The sequence below is a fragment of the Barbus barbus genome (genome assembly GCF_936440315.1).
Source record: "Barbus barbus genome assembly, chromosome: 38".
NCBI lineage: Eukaryota > Metazoa > Chordata > Actinopteri > Cypriniformes > Cyprinidae > Barbus > Barbus barbus.
In genome coordinates, this window is record NC_136716.1 from 13,051,510 (window position 1) to 13,074,611 (window position 23,102).

Genomic DNA, 23,102 nt, shown 5'->3' on the forward strand with positions numbered 1-23,102 from the left:
GTCTATTTAGTCATTGATAGACAGAAAGCTAGTTGGCTTAGGTTTTGGACACAGCCATGGGGTAAAAACTATAACATCAAAATAAAGGGCTGACATAAAAGTGAGACTGACAAAGAAACCCTCTCACTTATTGACTGTATGTGTGTAGTGCAGTAACTTTTCTACCACTGAGGCATCTGATTCAATTTAGTGAATAAGTTTGTTCGCTACTTTTTGTAAGTAACTTGTAAGGGTACGGTAACTAACTTAAAGAGTAGTACTTCAGAAGGGCAGCTTGACTGTTATTTGGCTACTTGAAATTATGAGTAGGTTGTGGTTAGCTTGTCTTTTGATTCATAAAATGATTCATGGCTTTCAACGGGTTTATTGGATATTGAGTTCATACAGTGATTAAATTAAGAAGTTTGTTTGTGACTATGAAGGTTGTTTCACTGGCACTAGTATTTATTTTTTAATTATAAAAAATGAAATGGCATTTTTTTCAGTGCTATTAAACAATTACATGCTTTAATAATCTGTGAATAAACATTTTATTTTTTTTCAAATATAGGGTTTTTCAGCTTTTAATACTGTAATTTCTACACTACTGCTGAAAGCCAGTTTTCTCCTCTGTGAACTATTATGTTCAGTGAGGATTACCCAACTCTTTTACTGACCGATCAGTACACTACATTGGAGACTGTGGAATAAATTGGTTTACATCCTTTTTATCCTGATTTCAGCCTTTCAAATCCTTACAGAATCTCATAATGCCAATCCCATTGACAGAGCATGTGCTTCTATAATGTCTTTATTTCATTGCTGTCTCACTGGAGCATTATAATAGCGTTCATGATATTAATTTCAAAGCGTGCAATCATGATTACCTGACCAGATATTATTACCAGCATCAAACAACTAGTCATTTTGGCTCTAAACTAGCAGAAACAATGTTTTATAGATTAAACCCATGCATATGTGGTCTTTACATAAAAGTCCTGGAACAGTTATTACTACATGGCAGTAGAGAAGGAAAATTTAGAGCTTTTTATTTGATTATTTGACACAGTAACAGTATAAAAGTCTGTCATTTTGATCACTTTAATGCGTTTAATATTGTGGAATATGTAGATATACACATTTTAATCACATTCCTCGAATATGACTGGTCGATTTCAAGTTCAGTCCAAAATTTTATGGTGTTTTTGTAGTTGTTTTTATAGCAGTGCGACATATCAGCCATAGAACTGTTAGATCAACAAATTAAAGCGCAGCAAAGCATTTACTAGCATGAATTTGAATTCATTAATATAAATTATGAGGTGAAACAGCTCAATGCATTTGGGAAAATTTAAATGCAGAGCTGAAACAATACACAGGCAAATGTTTGTGAGAATCGCAGTGCATGAAGTCAAGAAAGTAAGAGAACGTTCTCCATCTGATGATCTTTATACCCTCCGGTAGCATCTGTACTGGACTGGCTGTGGCAGGTGTGTTGCAGTCTATTTTGCCATCTGATTTTTTTTAAATAAGTTATTGCAATAGAAGAAATATTGCAAGAAGAAAATAAAAAACCCATACAGACAGTATATCTCAAATAAAAAGCCCATGTATATACACAAGATGTTCAGCATGGACTGCCCCATTAATAATAGACAAATGCTCACATTTTGGAAGAAATAAAAACATCTAGCAGAATGGATATACAGCTTCTGTAAGACTGAAGTCCATTCGGTGCTGTTGTCGAACAGCAGCAGAAACATCTCAGTCTGTCATGTCCGCCAGACAGGGATTTTCTCCGGTGAAGCTGCACAATGAGTCTTTTCCCCTCTTTTTTTAGTTCTTCTCCCTTTGCCATCTGTAGTTCATGAATAATCATTTACAAATTACCTCTTCAGGGTTTCTCACATGTCTTACCGTTTTCTCAGACGAGTCCAGCACCCAGAGGTAACTGTGCAGATGATATTTGTGAACTGTGGTGATATTTTAAGTACAGATATTTCGTCTTTACTCACTATTTCTCTCAAGGATGGTCTTTGCTCCTCCCATTCCCACTCTTTCTTTTTCCCATCATCGTTCCCTCTCTCTTATTCACCTCTTCTCTCTACCCTACACAAATCATTGATTTTTCAGAGGTTCTATCAAATATTTACGATGTGTGGGCAGGCCTCTTTCTTTGGGAATTTGGAGAGGGAAAATCATTTTGAAGGCAAAGTCGTAAAAGGAAAAAGAGAGAGGCAGACAGACAAAAAGAAAGAAAGAGAGGGAGAGAAAGGCAAAAAAAGAAAAGGCAAGATAAGAGCCATGGAAGCCTTTCTGGCATCGTGTTTGGAATATCAATGGCTCACTTTGGAACAACTCCTGAATATAAATAAATAAGCAGATACACTGATAAAGATTGCTATGGGTGGTTCTTGTGTCTCCATGCTCTCTTCTTAAAGCCTCAGATCGAATCGATTCCAAGCAGATTCTCACTCTCTTCGGCTCTGAGGATACACTTATTTGGTTTTCATTCTTCCATCTGCCAAACCAGCTCCTTTCCTTCCACTTGAGTTTTTGTGTTACAGTATCATTGAGAATGAGAATGTAATTTAATTACAGACAACTATGTTTTTCAGGAAAACGATTCGATGTAGAGGTGTCCCTTCAACTATAGGCACTGTTAGCCCTGAAGACTTTTAGAAAGTAAACTCTGAAAACACAATTGTCATATTTTCATTAGCATTCTGGGGTGAAAATGAAGTGATGGAAATGATATTGAATTTTTTTTAATAACACTGCTGACTCCTTTCCCTTATTGAGTCTAATTTCATAGCTAGCATTTTTTTTATATATTTTAATTTACACAAATGTTGTGTTATTATTTTATAATGTTATATTATATAAAATATTTTCACACAGCTTGATTGAAAATGGCAAAATATTCTGTTGAGAAGTTGCATTGAGCTTGATTTTTCTTCACACATCACATCTCATGAATAAAACCTGCCCTTCACTGACACTGTTTTCTCCTTGAAAAAACAGGTACAGTAACTTGTGTAAAAAAAACTTTAGCTTCAAAACTGTTGGTTGTGGTTGAAAATATGCAAAAGTGAGGGAAAATCGCTCTATATAATTTTCACACATGCTTTTTTATGGATCATAATAGTTTTAAATATGTCAAGAACAAGGGATAAACAATAAAATCTGTACATGAACAGAATTTTTTTTTTCCATCACCCAAATTAGAGGCTGGACCTTCAGTAAAGCCCAACATCCTTTTTAGTTTAAATCGTGGCAAAGGCAGCATCAAGATTTGACAGTTATTTTTCGATAAAGCCAACAATTAGCAGATCTTGTGCAGCTGGTTGCCATCTGGTTTTAACTTAGCACCTTTTCTAGCTCATTTAGCACATAACCTTTTCTAAGACAAGCACATTATAAATCAGAGAAGCCACCCTTGCCCCACTTGTCAAAAGTCTGGACACTCCATTTGTCTTTTTACCATTCCTTTCCATCTATTTGATTAGTGGTTCTTGGTTTAATTATATGGCAACTCTTTTAACCAAACCTCTTCTTTTTCTAAAGGTGGGAGGGACGATGTACAACACCGGCCGCCATGTCTCACTCCGACTGGATAAAGAGCACCTGGTGAACATCTCTGGTGGACCAATGACATACAGCCATCGTCTTGAGGAGATCAGGTTACACTTTGGAAGTGAGGATGGACAGGGCTCTGAGCATCTCCTCAACGGCCAGGCCTTCTCTGGCGAGGTGAGCTACTTCATGAGTGGGCAACAGATCAGATTGTAGAGCGCCAGGAGGTGCTGATATTCATCAGCCTATTGATCTGTTAAGGTCACCATCTACGTGCAAAGTGTAAAGACAGCAGGCCTCGAAGGTCAACAGCGGGTGTAGGCTGAAAGCTAAACTCTCCATGGCATAGGTCTAAAATATTTTGATGTTTTTATGCATCGACAGAGCATGCATTTCATGAAATGTTTATCATGGTTTGCATCACAGTTTGCACCCTGCTGAACAATATCCTTTAACATACTGAAAAACGCAGCAATATTTTGGGCTGCAATAGTCATAACTGTATTGCTGAAATTGAGAGTGGTCATTCTCCATAATAAGTAGTCTCCCACTAACAGAGCCATAACAGTGGGGAAAAGCATCTCAATTACATTTGCGGTATAAATTTAGCATGTGCTGCACTGCGGCCTTCATCATTTGATAAAGTCGCCAGTCAGTGAAGTCCTGCCATATCTCTTTGAGGGTAATAAGGCCGACGATTTGTGTGGCAACAAAATAAGCGTGAGCTTGACGGGCAAATCCTCAGTAATGATTATAATAGACCCCCCCCCCCCCCCCCCCGCAGCAGCCAGCTGATAATCCAACAATAATAAAACAAAGTGTCAACAGTCTATCAGGGCAAAGCGAAGCGTGACCCGGACACCAAAGGCCAGCTCTGTCTTTCACTCTTATGTTGAAACCATTACATCTCAAGGTAGGCAACAGTAGCTAAATCTATATTCATTTCTGCAGTAGTTGTTATTGCTTCAGTTTATGATTTTATGCCTTGACTGTATCTGGACAAAGATATCTGTTGGCATTCATATTCATCTCAGTTGTTCGGCTAGTGCAGGACTCCACAGAAGTACACTACCATTCAAAAGTTTTGGGGTCAGTAAGATTTTTTTGTTTGTTTTGTTTTCGTTTTTTAGAAAGTATTTATTATCTGAGGAGTAATGGCTACTGAAAACTCAGCTTTGCCATAGTTTTTAATTATATTTTTAAAATACAAAACAGTTATTTTCAAATGTAATGGAGAGCAGAAGAGACTTCTTTCAAAAACATTACATTTAACTACATTTATGCATTTAGTAGACGCTTTTATCCAAAGCGACTTGCATTGCATTCAAGTTACAGTTTTTACATTTTATCAGCTCTTGCTTTCCCTGGGAATCGAACCCATGCCCTTGGTGTTTCTAGCGCAAAATTAAGAATTGTCTTACTTTCAATTTAATGAGATGAAATGTGAATTTAACTGGCCACATCCCAGAGGAAGTTAAATTGGAATTTGAACTTGATTTTAAGGTCCAATTCTCACTATTAACAAACCACTAACTATGACTTTTGCCTCAAACTCCTTATTTGCTGCTTACTAATAAGGTAGTTGTTAAATTTAGTTATTGGGTAGGATTAGGTATGTAGAATATGGTTATGCAAAATGTGCGCTTTATTCAGTAAGTGCTAATAAACAGCCAAACTATAATAACTCCATATCCTAAAGTGTTACCAAAATTACAGTTGTTTGAATTTCAATTAATTTTAATTCAACTAACATTTACATTCAAACTGCAGTTCTGCATCCTGTTTGTTTCTGGAATTGGAATTCAGGAATTAAATTGGAATTTAAAAGGCATCCTCAGTGTTTTTTTAACCACTCACCTGAGCCGAAATTACCAAGTGACTAAAAAATCTAGAGCAGAAAGAAAATGACGTCATGTTTATGAAAGAGCTTTCAGAATCACTCTTCCTCGTGCTCAGGAATAGCTCTGTATAAAAAACATTTGAGAATGTAAATTAAACCAAATGAGCCGGGACTGTGCCTGTCCTTGAAAAGAGAATAGAGAGGAAGAATATTACAACTTAAAATGACAAACACATTCCCAACCAGTGACTGTTTTGCATTCAAATGCAGCCAAGCTTTTAAGCTTTATGTCTGTCTCCGTAACATTCAACACGGCTGCCTTTTTCTTGTCTCATTTGTTCTATAGTAATAAAAGATTATGTTTGACTGATGCTCACGGTACCTAGAGGGAAGTTGCCTCTCTGCAGATGCCTTGCAACACCTCTGACTTAATACATGCCTCACTCTCCCAGATCCTAGATGGGCAGTCTCACTCACAAGCTGAAAATGAAAGAAGCGATGGAATGAGTGCTAAAATCTTCAATGTGTTTTTTTACGGACTTGCCTTGGTGGTCTCCCTCTATCTTTATTTCCCCTTGGAGTGAAGAAAACAGATACTTTCTAGCATGTACAAACAACTGTATGATTTTCACAATGATTTGTCCGTTGTGTTTGTCTGTGTTATGTCTCCATTTCACATGCTTCAGTGTCTCTCAATAAACTAAGTAATCATTTTTGCAGGAATATATATGTTTAGATTTTAGCCATCATTTATAGGTGTATTAAAGGGATAGTTCACCCAAAAATGAAAATGATGTTATTTACTCACCCATATGTCGCTCCAAAGACCTTCGTTCATCTTCGGAACACAAAATGAGAATCCTGCGTCAGCAGCACCACACGCACATCGTGGTCCTCTCGTGAACGTGCGTCGAAGACTGACAGACAGAAGAGAAGAAATTGTTGAATAAAGTCATTATTTTTGTTTTCTTTGTGCACAAAAAGTATTCTCGTAGCTTAATAACATTACGGTTGAATCACTGATGTCATATGGACTATTTTAACAATGTCCTTAGTACCTTTCTGGGCCTTGAACGTGTCAGTTGTGTTGCTGTCTATGGAGGGTCAGAAAGCTCTCGGATTTCATCAAAAATATATTAATTTGTGTCCCAAAGATGAATGAAGGTCTATTGGGTTTGGAGCGACATTTAATTAAAGAGTAATTAATGACAGAATTTTCATTTTTGGGTAAACTATCCCTTTAAGATATTATGAAAAACTACCCCTTTAATTTGTTTTCATACATCTCAATGCACAAATCACAACTAAATAGAAATGATGCATTTTATTACCACATAATACCATAATCTATAATGTAAAGACAGAAGTGTGTGGATGTGCAGATACGGTCTCTTTTTAACAAGTTTGCAAATATATATATATGCAAATATATATATATATATATATATATAACATATATATATATATATATATATATATATATATATATATATATATATATATATATAAAACAATAAAATGCATAAACATTAAAAGAGTTTGTTTCTTTGCAATGATATAAACAAAAAATCCACTGAGTTGCACAACCGTCTAACAGCCCACACTTCTGTTTTAGATCCCCTTCTCACCCTTTCATTAATTTCTAATTATCAATGGGAGCAAAATAACACATTACCATCGCTGTTCATAGCTTAAATGCCACAGTATATTTGCTCATTAAAATCCCATTTTCATATGTCCTAAATATAGCAAAGTGCCATCTTAAAAAGTACAGCAGAAAATTGGAAATCATCAAACTTCTACCATAACTAATTATATTAGGTTATAAATTGCATAACAGCCCTCTCCATCACGTCCCATTCTACTAAAAACCCTACGTTCAGATGCCATGCTGTAAACAGAAACTGGTCACGTTTGCCTGACTGGTTTCACAGGCTACGTGCTTCTGCAGGACATCTTAACGTAATCAAACAGGATTGTTTTCCCTACTCTCTGGCTTCCGTTTATTTGCTTTATGAGTGCACGCATCGATTCATCTGCTATTGGATGGCGGTTCCAGGCGACTGCTTTTCATTTGCCCTGTTAGCGCTGTCCACCCCTCTTTTTGCTATCGACTTGCTGTCTTCATATTTCGTCCATGGTCGGTCTAAGCCAGCTATCACACAATAAAGAGCTTGTCAGGGGGCCCACCAGAGGCATAAGCTGTCTCCCGTCGTAGCAGAGACACCTCTCCTCTCACGGTCTGACAGATCCGTCTGTGTGCAAAGATGCACTGAACATTTCCTGCTACTGTTCGACATCTTTCCACCATCTGCAAAATTCACAGAACCAATGGATCCGGTGAGATGAGCGGAGCAGCTTTTCGCACGTATAATGTGACTTCTTAGAAAGTCTGTGATGTCGGTTGAGTGTAAAAGTTTGGGGTTGAATATTCAGACTTGCTCTGGTTAGAGAGCTGAGGGAAAGACATGGCTTCCCGCACAAAAAATAAAAAATCTAAATCAAATTAACATTCGCTCTGTAATCGCGTTGCTCCACACTTGATTAAGTTTATAGATGATCTGTCACTCCCTAGCTCCTCTTTTGCATATTTCATAATTACTATCAGCCACACTTCTTTAAAAAAACACAGTAGACTAAACAGGGCTTGATAAAGAATCGATTCCTTCGTTCTTAGCAAAAAAAGTATGTACAACGCCGCTCCCAGCAACTCTACAGTGGTCCTCAAACTGTTTACTGTGTTTTGTGGTGGGTACCTTGAACAAGACACTTTTTCCCATTAGAAAAAGTTACTTTACAATAATTGTTCTCTGCTCAAGGTAATCTGTACATTTCTTGTCTCTGCTTTCTTTCTGTGGAGTTCACGGCGAAGAAATGGTCTTCTTCACCTATCTAAACTGCTTAAGTTTTAAAGCTCTTTCACAGGGACAGTGTGCGCTCAAGCGATTCACCGAAGGAAGATTAGCCGAGCTTCACAATGAATTCAAATTTAAATTTGACAGACATGTTCAAACAAAGACAGAAGCAACTGTTTACCTGTGATTGTGATTCAGAGCCATCTGTAATGACAAAAACTCAGGCTGTTATCCAAACTGACTCTCAGCTCATTCAAACGGTCACAAATGTATTTTTCATATTTATTTGAGGTGAAAACAGGTTGTAAGATTAAATCCGCACATTGCAAACTGAATTTTCGGTAATTGCCATGCAAAATATTATAAGTCAGTAATTATTCCCACTTATGCTTTCATATTTCATAAACTCCAAGAGAAATTTGGATGTAATATCTCAACACCTGCATAGCTTGATATGAACAACAATCTTTTTTGTGACAAAAAAAAGAGCAAAGACAGTACTTGTACGAGTTTCCCTGTGCCATATACTTAAGCTGACACTATTTTATCCTTGATTGTGAGCATATTGCGAAGTAGGGAAGCATTTTTTTAAACTAAAAGTCAAAACCAACTAATGGCCGTTTTGTCTTTACACAGGTTCAGCTTATACATTACAACCATGAACTGTACACAAACTACACAGAAGCTGCTAAGAGTCCAAATGGCTTGGTGATAGTGTCTATATTTATGAAGGTGAGTAATGATCAAACACTCAACAACAAAGTGAAAGCACAGAAACCAAGTATTTTAAGCAATATTTGAATTGTGTAATCTCAGACAATCTCTACTATCCACTCCGCATTAATATGAAAACAGGCTGACAAATATGGTGTATATATATATATACACACACACACGCACAGCATTTATTTCTCAATTTGAATTTGTACATGCATTCAATAGATGGTTGGATGGATGGAGGGATGGATAGAGGAAGAGACTTAAACAATTAGCCAAGCCATTAGCAGACAACAGGCAAACTAAGTGTGCATCTCTCGGTCATTCTGGAAGGACAAGGTTATGATAACTTTCCCCTGCTTTATTAAAGGACTGAGAGTAGACATGGCTGCAGAGATTCCCTCAGGACAAGAGTTCAAGCTAAGATAATTAACCCATCCAGTGTCATTGGCAGGCTTAGTCCTCTTTGCCGTGGACGTGAGTCTGGTCCAGTCACCTCTGCTGTCTGTCGATATGGAAGATGCCTAATTCATGCACCGCAATATACAGTCTGTTCAACAAAACCCGATATGGATATTCTCCATACTATAGAGATAAAGTTAGATATCTGTGATATGATCAAACACTACATTAACTATTTTGGTGTATTTACATTTACCATACAATTAAGCACTGATGTTTACGTATTGGATCATTCATTATGTGCCAGCACTGTACATACAAATGTGTACTGTCATGTCAAATATGTGGATTTGACAATAGCATTCGAAAATGATTTGAGAACACATTCAAACTAGCTTTATCTATTAAAGAAAGGCTGGCAGGTTGACAGCTAATAGTGTTGACATAACATCAAAAATGTGTTTATTTTATTATTTCTTTGCTGGTGTTCCTAATTACTGAAAGTTAGTACAATTCTCAAACATGTTCTTCACAATTTGAATGATGGTTTCTGATGCTGTTGATAAAAAGTAGGGATATGGCAGTTAAGCTTTATTAGAGAGGTATATTTTTCACTCTGCCAGGACATAATATAAATATACATTTTCTTTTATATACAGTACATTTAAGTATAATTCTGTTTATTCTATCTTTATTTTTATTATGAAATGTTTTTTAACTGTGGTATTTTGGTATTACTGTGGTATTTTTATTAGGATATGTCTGACAAAATTTTAAAAAGAATTTATATTTTCTATATGATTTGAGCAATTTCTCTTAAGAGCCCAATTTTAAGTCTCCATATTATTCTATTTTCAGGTTAATTTCTCACTGACTGTTTGATACACAGGGGGAAGTCGTGGCCTAACGGTTAGAGAGTCGGACTCGTAATCGAAAGGTTGCGAGTTCGAGCCCCCGGCCGACAGGAATTGTAGGTGGGGGGAGGGAATGTCCAGCGCTCTCTCCACCCTCAATACCACGACTGAGGTGCCCTTGAGCAAGACACCGAACCCCCAATTGCTCCCCGGGCGCTGCAGCATGGCTGCCCACTGCTCCGGGTGTGTGTTCACGGTGTGTGTGTGTGTGCATTTGTTCACTACTCACTGCTGTGTGTGTGCACTTGGATGGGTTAAACGCAGAGCACCAATTTCGAGTATGGGTCACCATACTTGACAATACGTCACGACTTTGACTTTATATTATTCAGTTATACTTTACTATGGTCACTGCCCTCCCCTGTCAGTGATCTCAATGAGAACATTGAGACTTCACTCCTATTTTCCTGCACTTTTCTTCTCTGTGATATGAGTCACCCAAAGCCATTTTCTGAGGAACCCCATGCTGTGTTCCCAGTTATGGCGTCACACCTCTGGAAGGGACTCACATCTGAATCTAAATAGTATGAACACAAAGCATCCCAAAACATGTACTGTCAAGGGAGGGACAAGGATAAAATGGAGAAGGCTGAAGAGAAGTCAGCCATTTTCTTTGTGATATAAACAGCTACTTGTATGAATAGCAAAGTTGTTATTCTTAGTATATTGATTGCGAGGGAAAGTAAAAGCTATTCTTTTTTCATGCACTGTGTAGTCAAGCCTAATTATTTCTTGGTAGAGATAATGGCTAGCCATAGCCACAGGTTCTATAACAGAAAGTCTCGAAATGATGCGACTAAGACTTTTAAGCCTCAGACTTCACTGTTCACTGAATGAGGAGGTCAAAAGAGAAGTGATTTGTGGTGTAGTCACAAGGCACATTTCTTTTAATCGTTCAGACTGAAAGCGTTTCAAAATAGCAAGTAAAGTGGTGTCAAAGAAAAGCACGGTAACTTTGTCTTGTCAGCTCCATTCACGCTCTTTTACTTGCTAAAAGCAGCCATATTTTTTTTAAAAACTTTTCTTGGCAAACACGTCAGTGTGTCATAAGTGATTCAATCAGGTGTCATTTAATTACAGAACACTGTTCAGGTTCATCCTGATGCATTTGAGTGCAGTAAAAACAGTTTCAGCTACTTAATGGATCAAGTAAATTTCAAGAGACGTGACGCTAGCGCCACAGTTTTTTTTTTTTTACATTAAAAACTAAATGACTAGGAGATTCACTTCCCAAGATGTTGGTTGGGGTATTTTTTCTCAGTCATGTTTGTCTGCCTTTTAGAAATAAAGTTGTCACTAATAATCTTCTGCTTTTTACTTTCCCCTCTAACCTCTTTCTCCCCCTTTTCTCCTCTCCTGTCTATCACTCTGTCCTTCTCATCTGTTTTTCACTGTTCTGCCCTTCCTCCCTTGACATCTGTTCCATTTCAGATATCTGAGACTTCAAATTCATTTCTGAATCGGATGTTGAACAGAGACACCATCACAAGAATAACGTATAAGAGTAAGTGGAAAAATATTATATTGTTGACCATTTAACACTAAATCAAATTGATGAGGAAAACTGGAGATATTGAGTCTACTTATATATATCATGACATCTCGAGGTGGTGCTGACTCACGAGGAGCATGAGAAAAATGACAGAGGAATGTTACGTATTCATGAGTCCAAAACTGCTGACTCATTTACTCAGTTACTATACACTGCCTAGTGAATATCACATAGGCAAGACTGAGGTGAATTGAGTACATTGTGTACTAAGAGGTTATATATGTCAAATCCCTATTTATATAATGAGATTTTAAACCACATACACTGCCATTCAAAAAATTTTTTATATAGATTTTTGAAAGAAGTCTCTTCTGCTCACCCGACTTCATTTATTTGATTTAATTGTTTTAATATATTTTTAAAATGTAATTTATTCACGTGATGGCAGTCAAATTTTCATTTGAGTCAGATACACCAAAAAATTACTTCTAAATGAACAAAACAAATTGTATTTTGTTGGCCGCTTTATCTATTTAAACTTGTAGATTTTAAGATTTTAACGTTTTTGAAAGATTAGGAGTGGTGATTTTGTGACATTCAAGTAACGGCATGGTGTACAAACCCGATTCCAAAAAAGTTGGGACACTGTACAAATTACGAATAAAAAAGGAATGCAATAATTTACAAATCTCATAAACTTATATTTTATTCACAATAGAATATAGATAACATATCAAATGTTGAAAGTGAGGCATTTTGAAATGTCATGCCAAATATTGGCTCATTTTGGATTTCATGAGAGCTACACATTCCAAAAAAGTTGGGACAGGTAACAATAAGAGGCCGAAAAAGTTAAATGTACATATAAAGAACAGCTGGAGGACCAATTTGCAATTTATTAGGTCAATTGGCAACATGATTGGGTATAAAAAGAGCCTCTCAGAGTGGCAGTGTCTCTCAGAAGTCAAGATGGCAAGAGGATCACCAATTCCCCCAATGCTGCGGCGCAAAATAGTGGAGCAATATCAGAAAGGTGTTTCTCAGAGAAAAATTGCAAAGAGTTTGAAGTTATCATCATCTACAGTGCATAATATCATCCAAAGATTCAGAGAATCTAGAACAATCTCTGTGCGTAAGGGTCAAGGCCGGAAAACCATACTGGATGCCCGTGATCTTCGGGCCCTTAGACGGCACTGTATCACATACAGGAATGCTACTGTAATGGAAATCACAATATGGGCTCAGGAATACTTCCAGAAAACATTGTCGGTGAACACAATCCACCGTGCCATTCGCCGTTGCCGGCTAAAACTCTATAGGTCAAAAAAGAAGCCATATCTAAACATGATCCAGAAGCGCAGGCGTTTTCTCTGGGCCAAGGCTTATTTAAAATGGACTGTGGCAAAGTGGAAAACTGTTCTGTGGTCAGACGAATCAAAATTTGAAGTTCTTTTTGGAAAATTGGGACGCCATGTCATCCAGACTAAAGAGGACAAGGACAACCCAAGTTGTTATCAGAGCTCAGTTCAGAAGCCTGCATCTCTGATGGTATGGGGTTACATGAGTGCGTGTGGCATAGGCAGCTTACACATCTGGAAAGGCACCATCAATGCTGAAAGGTATATCCAAGTTCTAGAACAACATATGCTCCCATCCAGACGTTGTCTCTTTCAGGGAAGACCTTGCATTTTCCAACATGACAATGCCAGACCACATACTGCATCAATTACAACATCATGGCTGCGTAGAAGGAGGATCCGGGTACTGAAATGGCCAGCCTGCAGTCCAGATCTTTCACAAATAGAAAACATTTGGCGCATCATAAAGAGGAAGATGCGACAAAGAAGACCTAAGACAGTTGAGCAACAAGAAGCCTGTATTAGACAAAAATGGGACAACATTCCTATTCCTAAACTTGAGCAACTTGTCTCCTCAGTCCCCAGACGTTTGCAGACTGTTATAAAAAGAAGAGGGGATGCCACACAGTGGTAAACATGGCCTTGTCCCAACTTTTTTGAGATGTGATGATGCCATGAAATTTAAAATAAACTTATTTTTCCCTTAAAATTATACATTTTCTCAGTTTAAACATTTGATATGTCATCTATGTTGTATTCTGAATAAAATATTGAAATTTGAAACTTCCACATCATTGCATTCTGGTTTTATTCACAATTTGTACAGTGTCCCAACTTTTTTGGAATCGTGTTTGTAGTTCAATTATAGCCTTAACTTTTTATTTCAATTCTAACTTCAGATTTTCACTTCTGAGATTTAGGGCCAGCTTGCACCAGTGCAAACCATCTTTTGGCGTTAAAATAGTACTGTCAGGATTTACTAAAAACGCATTAAGAATTAACACTGAAAAGGTTTGGACATAGTTACTTTTGCACCTGACATAATTGAATATGCATTTGTAGGAGTTTCCCTTTCAGACGCAAAATAATTATGGGAGGAGAGTAATAAAATGGATCACGCAACGCAATTTAATAGCATTTGTGCTCGTCAAATTACTAGTATTTGAGCCATTATTTAATGCCCCCCAAAAAAGAATGTCTTAAAGCAAGTGGTAATTTGCTGGTCATTATGGAAATAATGTGTTCTGTAATGTGCGCGTTGCTACTAAATCACCTTTCCCCACCCATCTGTGCTTTTATGGAATTGCGCTCTAACACTAATTTGCCCTGTTTAGTAAATCTGGCCCTAAGGCTTCAAAATTCATAAAATGTGAGTTAATTTGGGAAGATTTTCTGCAATAAACCAAAACCCAATGGAAAGATCCAACAGGGAACCAGGGTGATGCTAACTTCCAGGTTGGCCTACAAAAATACATTTGACATTTATATTTGCATATTATGACAAATCTGTAAAGTTTCTAAAGAAAAACCATAAACCTCACAGTGGTTGAAGCATTAGATATGAAAGTTATTAGTTTTATGCTCTTCAGCTGCAGATAAACTCTTCTGATAGGCTGTTTTGTAATAGACTGCATTGTTCTGAAATTCGTGCCAAACCTTCATGCTAATTATTGATTGACAGCAGCAGTTTGAAGGCACAAGACTTGTGCAAGTAAAGGTGTTGAGCAGCAAATGTATTCAGCCTTGAGAACTCAAACCACTTTCTAGTTTGGGAATATTTCATGGCCGAAGCTGACATGCAGTGTAGTGGAAATGTTCCGTGGCATTATCCTTTAACTCACCAGAGGGACATTTGAAAAAAGGCCTTCATAATTGAATTAATAGGGGTGGAGAAAGAGCGGATGAATAGATAAAATGTTCTGACCCCTGGTGGCTGGTGCGTGTCTCTCAGGCCGCAGTGGTGCATGAACGCAGGCTAGCTGAGCTCAGGGAGGACTCGACAGCACTGCCAGGAGGAGGGCAGAGGAGCGTAGACTTTGACAGCTGTCAGAGCCCCCAACCCCCAGCCTGCCTCTCCGGCCTCCCACTCTGTTCCCTCTTGAATCTTTGGAAACGCACTACTACCAGCCCTTGCTGCAGCGGCAGTGGAGCTAGCGCATGTATTTTTCAAAGTATCCCCCTCCTCCACAGCCAAAAGGAATTATTTAAGCCACCAAAGCTATCAAAGTTCTGCGCGATGACGCTGGTGGAATGGCAAACATGTGGGGAGATAGAGATAGAGTGGTAATCAATGGGATAGAGGGAGAATAACGAACTATTTCCTCTGGCTGGCGTGAGTCGGAACCTATTACTTGTCTGTTGTCAGTGAAGGTGGGTTCAATATTGCTGTCCTTCATAAATTCAGTGCCGCATTATCTCATGTCGGCCCTCTATTGTGAAGTCAAAATAACATGTGCTGTCACCACTCGTCCAACAAATCAAAGGCAATGCATAAATCCTGAAAAGAACTGTTGACAAGCAAAGATAAAGAATTGTTTGGTTACTATTGTTGCTTTGTTTGCTTTTGTTGTTGGGACATCATTTCAAGACATTATTTTGTTACTTAATGTATTGAATTTTGACTTTGGATGAAGACTTGGCTGGAAAGTGCACTATTTTGATGACAAATTCATGTTTGCGAATTGGCTGTCTAGATGAGTTTTAATTGATAAGCAACATTTTCTTTGCTCTTTTTGTGTAGATGATGCGTACCTTCTCTCGGGGCTAAACATTGAGGAGGTTTATCCAGAGACGGCAAGTTTTATCACTTACGAGGGGTCTATGACAATCCCACCGTGCTACGAGACCGCAACGTGGATTCTGATGAACAAGCCAATTTACGTCACAAAGATGCAGGTAAATAAATAAATGAGGTATTTGTAAAACAAAAATGTAGATACGTTGGTAGCACTTTATTTTACAGTACATGTACTTCCCTGGTACATACATGTAACTCTTGTACCTACAGGCAAATGAGTGGTAACACAAGGTACTTACCTGAAGTTAGTTAGTTAGTTAGTTATAAAGCACATTTAAAAACAACCTAAAGGTTGACCAAAGTGCTGTACAGAACATTAGAAATAATCCATAAAATAAAGAATTACAATCAACAAAGTAAAATGCATACCGTAAAAATTCTTATGTTGTTATATGCCACGGATAGAAAATAAGGTTTAAGCATAGATTTAAACATAGAAAGAGATGATACCGTTCGAACTGACAGTGGTAAGCTGTTCCAGAGTTTAAGGCCAACCCTTGCAAAGGCTCTGTCCCCTCTATGTTTTAGCTCAGTCCTGCACACAGAGAGTAGTCCAAGATCCCCAGACCAAAGTGACCGAGTTGGATTATGTGGGAGTACCAAGAGAGAAAGGTAGCCTGGTGCTTAGCCATGTAAAGATTTAAAAACAAAGACTAAAATTTTAAACTATTCTAAATTTAACTGGTAGCCAGCGCAGAGATATCAGTATGGGAGTGATGCGATCAAATTTTTTACTACCGGTCAACAACCTCGCAGCAGCATTTTGAACAAGTTGTAAACGCCCAATAGATTAACTATTAACTCCGTAAAAAAGTTATATAAACATTTTATATAAACATTACACAGGAATTACCAGTTCTTCAAACTTTGTAAGCACTGTTGTGGAGAGCAATTTAGCATCTTTTATTATGTAAGGTTAGGACTTACCAAGCGTACCGTATATACCAAGTACAGTATATCTTGTTTGTTACCACATAATACCACATTTTTCCGTAGGTACTACATATTTACCATGTATATATCATTAGTAAGTACAGTAAAGTGTCTAATTAGTTACCATCTATGGGCAGTACCTGCAAGTGACCTTTCTTACCCACTTGTCTGTATGTACAGACTAATTTCGAGACTAATTACCATGCATGTACGACTGTTAAGTTCAGCCGTGTTTCTTATTTGTTACCATGTACATACACTTCAGGTAAGTACCTTGTGTTACCACTCATTTGCCTGTAGGTACAAGAGTTACATGTATGTACCAGGGAAGTACACGTACTGTAAAATAAAGTGCTACCGATACATTTTTTTTTTAATTAATTTGCTAAATTATTTTATGTAAACCTCTTGACTGAACTTAAATGTTATACTGCAATCACTATCTATTTAGATTTAGTAATGTTAATAAAGTAGTTGTATGAAATACTTTGTTTTAAGAACCTAAAGTTATATGGCTATCAATCTACTACTATAAATCGAGACACAAATCTTGTGAAATAACTCAAAATGCTATAGAGACAAAAAAGACTGCATGAAACATGATAAGAGTAACAGCTATATAATCATTTTAAGTGAAGGAACAAACTCACCTAGACATCCTAAGACAACAACAGTGTAAATAAAACTGGAAAACAGTCACACAATGCAACCATGTTAATTATTCATGCCAAGTGCATGCTGGGAAGGTAGGAAATGAGACTGAACAACAAAACAATGTTTCAGTGTAACTAAAAAAAAAAAAAAAAATTCATTAATCCATGCTATCAGCTCTGCTTGAAGACTTAAAAACAGATTATTATAATAGACAAATTACATTAGTTGAGTTACCGAAAGTTGTCAAAACTCCAGAATACCAAGTAAACAAACAAATAAAATAATGAAGTAAATCTTTCAGCGTTGTTTACTTGATCCAAGAATCAATTTTTATGGATTCAGTTAACGGCATGCTTCTTAAAGGCAGAATGCATCACTTTTGACCCTGCAGATACACTGTTTTGATTACATGTAATATAATCTGTTCTTGAATGACACTCTCACGTAGCTCCCCAGACGCTTTTTTGATGCGGCTCTGTTAGGATTGGATTGACTGTGCGATAATTGCCTGACCTGCCATCAGAGTGTCGATATAAAACGTCTGCTCCGCTTGTGTCGTCTATACAGATGCACTCCATGCGACTGCTAAGTCAGAACCAGCCATCGCAGATATTCCTCAGCATGAGTGACAATGTGCGCCCAGTACAGCCTCTGAACAACCGCTGTATCCGCACCAACATCAACTTCAGCATGCAGGGCAAGGACTGCCCCAACAACAGGGCACAGAAGTTACAGTACCGAGGTCAGTGTCTCTGTGCTTTCTCCTGTGATCTCTCAGCCCACTTTGAATTAGAGTCTAAACCAGCCCATGACAAACTAAAAGTGTTTCTACAGCTTTCATCATTTACTTCTCCAAAACAATGCTGGCTCCTAGGCAGAATAACACTGTTGGTCATAATGAACAGGTTCGCTGAAGTTACTGAGTAAAAGTTACAGTTTAGTTTCCAGCTGACTATTGAAAAGGTGCATCAATAATAAATGATTTTTCCTTTATTCTCCTCACGTTTCACATTTTTAAGTATTTGGTGATATGTAAAGACAAGCTATACTTGTTTATTCAAAAGAAAAAATTGCAACACATTCATAAAACATTTATGAGGATCCATGACTGTTAGTATGCTGCCTAGGTAGGCAGTAGGCAACCAGATTGCTCGCTAGGTTTCATGATAGAGCTAATGTGATTTAAGGTATATTGTACTGTTATACAACACTCAAAAACATGAGCACATGCAAGTAAACAAGCATTTTGTTCATATTAGATGAGTGGATTATGCAGTAGTTTATGAGCAAATAATTACCCTCAAAACAACCGTATAATTACCCTTTTCCTTAAATGCGTCATGTATATATAGATGTGATTTTATATTTATAATAAACTCGCTGGTTGTTCCGTCATCCTGTCAAAAGTGTTTAGATAATTACTGGTAATCTACTCTTGACCATGCATTGACTGAGCTTGTTTAAGAGGTTTAGGAGTCTCAGTAACTCAGAAGTCCATGGGCATCTTAAGATACGTTTGTGCTTCTACCAGAATGCCTGTGATGTTGTTGTAAATTGTTTTAGTGCTAAAGCATCATGTACAAGGAAAAGAAGGCTCTTATATTGAGCCTGCTCTTATCGCAAAATTTCATTATGGAGAATTCGCTTGTACTCTCGATACAGCAGTGAAGTGATGAATCAGAGTCGTGCGGCACTTGTTTGAGAGGTTGGATTTACCACCCCAGCGGGTAAATGAGCGATACAAAAAAAGGTTCCTTCCTTTTATTACATTTGAGTTGTTAAAAGTTGTTAAATATCTTGGAGGAGAAGGAACGGATAGAGGCATTTAATTAGTGTTGGTTAGCCGTCTGAGGTCATGTATCTTAACCAGGGAGACACATCCTTTGTTGCTAGCACGGTGAGGTGTCTGCAGTCTAATTGAATGTTAAATTTTAGCTTGAGGTGGTGATATTCAGAGTGCAAGAGAAAATTGTAATTCTGGGAAACTGCACAATGAACATGAATACAATGTTACAGAGTCTTACAGAACAGGAGCTAAAAAAAAGTCAAATATTGGGGATTTTCAAACGTAGTGAGACAATACTGTGTATATTGATAGTTTGATTTGGCATGCATCAGACTAAACTTTTAAAGGAATAGTTCACCCAAAAATTAAAATGGTCATTAATGACTCACCCTGGTGTCGTTCCAAACCCATAAGACCTTTGTTCATCTTAAGATATTTTTGAGAAAATCCGAAAGCTCTCTGACCCTCCCAAAGACAGCAAGCTTACTAGCACGATCAAGGTCCAGAAACGTAGCAAGTCATTTTATCAAGCTACAGGAATACTTTTTGTGTGCAAAGAAAACAAAAATAACAAGAGCTCTGGGTTGAAGGGAGGTCTTTCGGGTTTGGAACGACATGAGGGTGAGTAATTAATGACATCATTTTTATTTTTGGGTGAACTATCCCTTTAAGGGAAAACAGTACAATCCAAGTTGTCCTAAAGATGAAATATGCTTTACTTGCCCCGTTTACAGTTTTTCTCAATCGCTTTGGTACATTTCTCAAATCATCCATAACATCTGCAAACCAGTCAGTGCATTTCTCAAAACTATTGGTACAAACAGCACCACACAATCGATTACCTGCAAAAGCCTGTAACTTGCTCATAATTCTTGGTCCATCACCAGTGCCAACAGAATGTCATTGTTCTCAAACAAGATAGTCAGATGCTTAACCATGTTGTCAATAACAGTGTAGTCTGTATTTCCTGAACTATGGCTCAGGTTTTCATGATTGAAAATGCACAATGCTGCTCTCTTTCTGTATGGCATAGCAATTTCAACAGTACAAATTTACACATTACTGTGACTAAATATCGTGCGTATACTATTGTGTTATTGTTAAGCCCCCCACAAACATTACTAAACAACATAAAGTTTTCGTGCACTATATTTCTGGTGTTCTGAAGCCATTCCACAGATTATTAAATGTTCCTAATATTACACTTGATCTGCAAATGAAGATAAATGGTTTTGAATAAAAGGACTTTATCTTGCAGAGGTTCTTCCTTTTGAATAAAGTTTTGTATAAATGCATGTCCTGTAATTATAAAACTCTCCTTTCACTCGGCAACTGTAAAGTGGAGCAGGACAACCTCCCACCAGTCCTTGTTTCAGATTCTCATCCACAGGCACCCCGTTTTGGGTGCGGGGAAGGGCATTTTTCTACGTGATAAATATTATCAATACAGCACTGCGGTTTATATGTATAGGCTTATTTATCCAGAAATGGATAAATATTAATTCTGCTGTTAAAAACAAATAAAGAAACAGTGTAGGAGACTGGTTATTATGTGCAAACCAGTGAGAAACTCTACATTTGTGCAGTTTGCACATCAATAAAAATCAATTCCGATTTGAAGCTTGTGACATAAACGCGCACATCAACCCGATCACTTTATTTAGCATTCATGTAAACACTACATTCAGATTCATCGATTATTGATTGAACCAAAAATTGTGCATGTAAACATAGCCATAAAAAACTGCCCTGGTATCGGATCGATATCGGTTCTGAAAAAGTGGTATCGAGCCACCCCTAATTTAAAGTACTACGTCATACAAGATATATGTTAGAAATTGTAACATTGTGTTGTGCTCAGTCTATATATGCTTTTTAAATTGAAGGTTTGTTTGATGCACCTCTGAGCTATTTTAGAGAACTGAATGATCTAACACTTTACGTTTCCCTTCATTAGTGAAATTCAAGATTCACCTGTGCAATTCATCAATTCAGGAAACATTTACAAAAAAAAAGTATAATATAAATGTACAAGTTTATGACAACCATTTGATTGAACCATTGACTATTTAACACAACAAATATAATATATTTTCATTAACATGACATAAGCAATTAATAATGTAGGAAACAGCAGACAATTGTACATAATCAATGTACCAAAGCATTGTCATTTTGTTAAAAAGTATGAGAAATTGCTTTTATGATGTGCACGAATGACTAAATGATGTGGAGGTTGAACAAGTAGTTTTGAGAATTTCAGTTGGGATCTGAGAAATGTACCAAAAGCGACTGAGAAAAAAAAATTGCATTGTCTTGTCCTGGAAAGTCCTTTTTTGCACAAACCAATAAGGTGATGAGTTGTTCAGAAAAGACCATCTCAATCTGTGATCAGTAAAGTACAGTGAAGCATGATAATAAACATCATAATATTGTATTTTTCCCCTTACAGTGAACGAATGGCTGCTGAAATAGAGCCAGAATGCAGACCAGCCCAAGAACACTAACAACATGAAAAAGAACGAAGAGATATGCTCATGGATCAGTACAGAATGAAGACTGACATATGTGCTGCCAGATACAGTCATGATGTTGTAAAGAAAAAACAAAAAAAAACAAACCCCATCAAGAAGAGACTTTGAGCCCATGGCAAAGAGATCCAATTTCATACATCCAATCAAAACTAGTGACATGCGGTTATAACTACACAAATGTTTTGATACCTTTTTTGGGAAAAGCACTAACAAAAAATATAACATTTATTTCATAGGCTCTTCACAAATGGAACTGAATGTTTTTAGCCTTTGTACATATGGACAACTTGCTACCAATCTGGGAAAAAGGGACAGGACATTGAACCACCCTACCAATACAGAAAGATCCTTGAAACATAACTGCATTCTCAATCTTTATTCTCGCTCGCTCGCGCTGTGGAGAGGGAGAGGCAGCCTTGCAGGTTTATTGTCAAGACTAAAAAAAACATCATAAAGACAACTATGGGGTGATGTCTGTGGGAAAAAAAAAAAAAGTGTCTTGGCCTTGTAAATAAAATTATTCATGCTGAAAATGAATATGTAAAGATACAAATAAACATTAAAAACAACAATATCAGAGGAAAAAAAAAATGAAAAAAAAAAATAATATTTTACGCTTGGCGCACTTTCTGGAGCAGAGCTGATGCCTTTTTTTCTGTTTCATTGTTTACAATGGTCATACACTGTGTTTGATTAATGTTATCGGCCCAATAAATGTGTTTGGAAAGTTAATTTTTGTAAATATTTTTCAATGTCTTTGGCTGCCCATGTAAAATGAATTTGTTTTACATAAGCATTAAATATACTCAAAAAAAGAAGAAAAGCATACATTTGCATGGGGTTTGGTGTGGATGTCTTAGGAGCTGCTGTTGATTCATTTCATTTTTCAGCTTGTTTAAAAAGCATTATATTTTTGTTGGTGAGATGATTTCTAATGCGTGTTTAATGGGGCTGAAGCTGCTTCAAGAAACACTGCAGTGTTGATTTGCTGTGGACTTCGTTGCCGTCAGCGAGAGAAAGCCGCATTGATCCCCCCGCCCCCCACCCCCCACACCACCTTTTGGTTTAATTATATCTCAATCAATGAAGCATACCTCCTGTTTTAACCCTGGTGTGAGGAAAAACACGGCCTGTGATTCTAGTGTTTTATCTCGGTGCCTCGCAGATGGCTAATAAAAAGATAACGAGAGGCAGAAAGTTTCAACAGCAAGCACTCATGGTTATTGTGGCCATTTTTCTATCAGACCTGCAGTGGAAGAAACAGA

At 37.3% G+C, this 23,102-nt stretch overlaps 1 protein-coding gene across 1 annotated transcript in view; it reads left to right on the forward strand.

Annotated features, from left to right (window-relative positions):
* Window positions 1-22,645, forward strand: part of ca10a (carbonic anhydrase Xa) — a 177,237-nt gene extending 154,592 nt beyond the window's left edge. Inside the window, exons 5-10 of the mRNA XM_079397851.1 lie at window positions 3,547-3,732; window positions 8,887-8,982; window positions 11,715-11,787; window positions 15,874-16,028; window positions 18,085-18,259; window positions 21,756-22,645. Of these exons, the coding sequence (XP_079253977.1) occupies window positions 3,547-3,732; window positions 8,887-8,982; window positions 11,715-11,787; window positions 15,874-16,028; window positions 18,085-18,259; window positions 21,756-21,778 (708 nt within the window). The 3' untranslated portion in view covers window positions 21,779-22,645. The remainder of the gene's footprint in view (window positions 1-3,546; window positions 3,733-8,886; window positions 8,983-11,714; window positions 11,788-15,873; window positions 16,029-18,084; window positions 18,260-21,755) is intronic.
* Window positions 22,646-23,102: the final 457 nt, after the last annotated feature.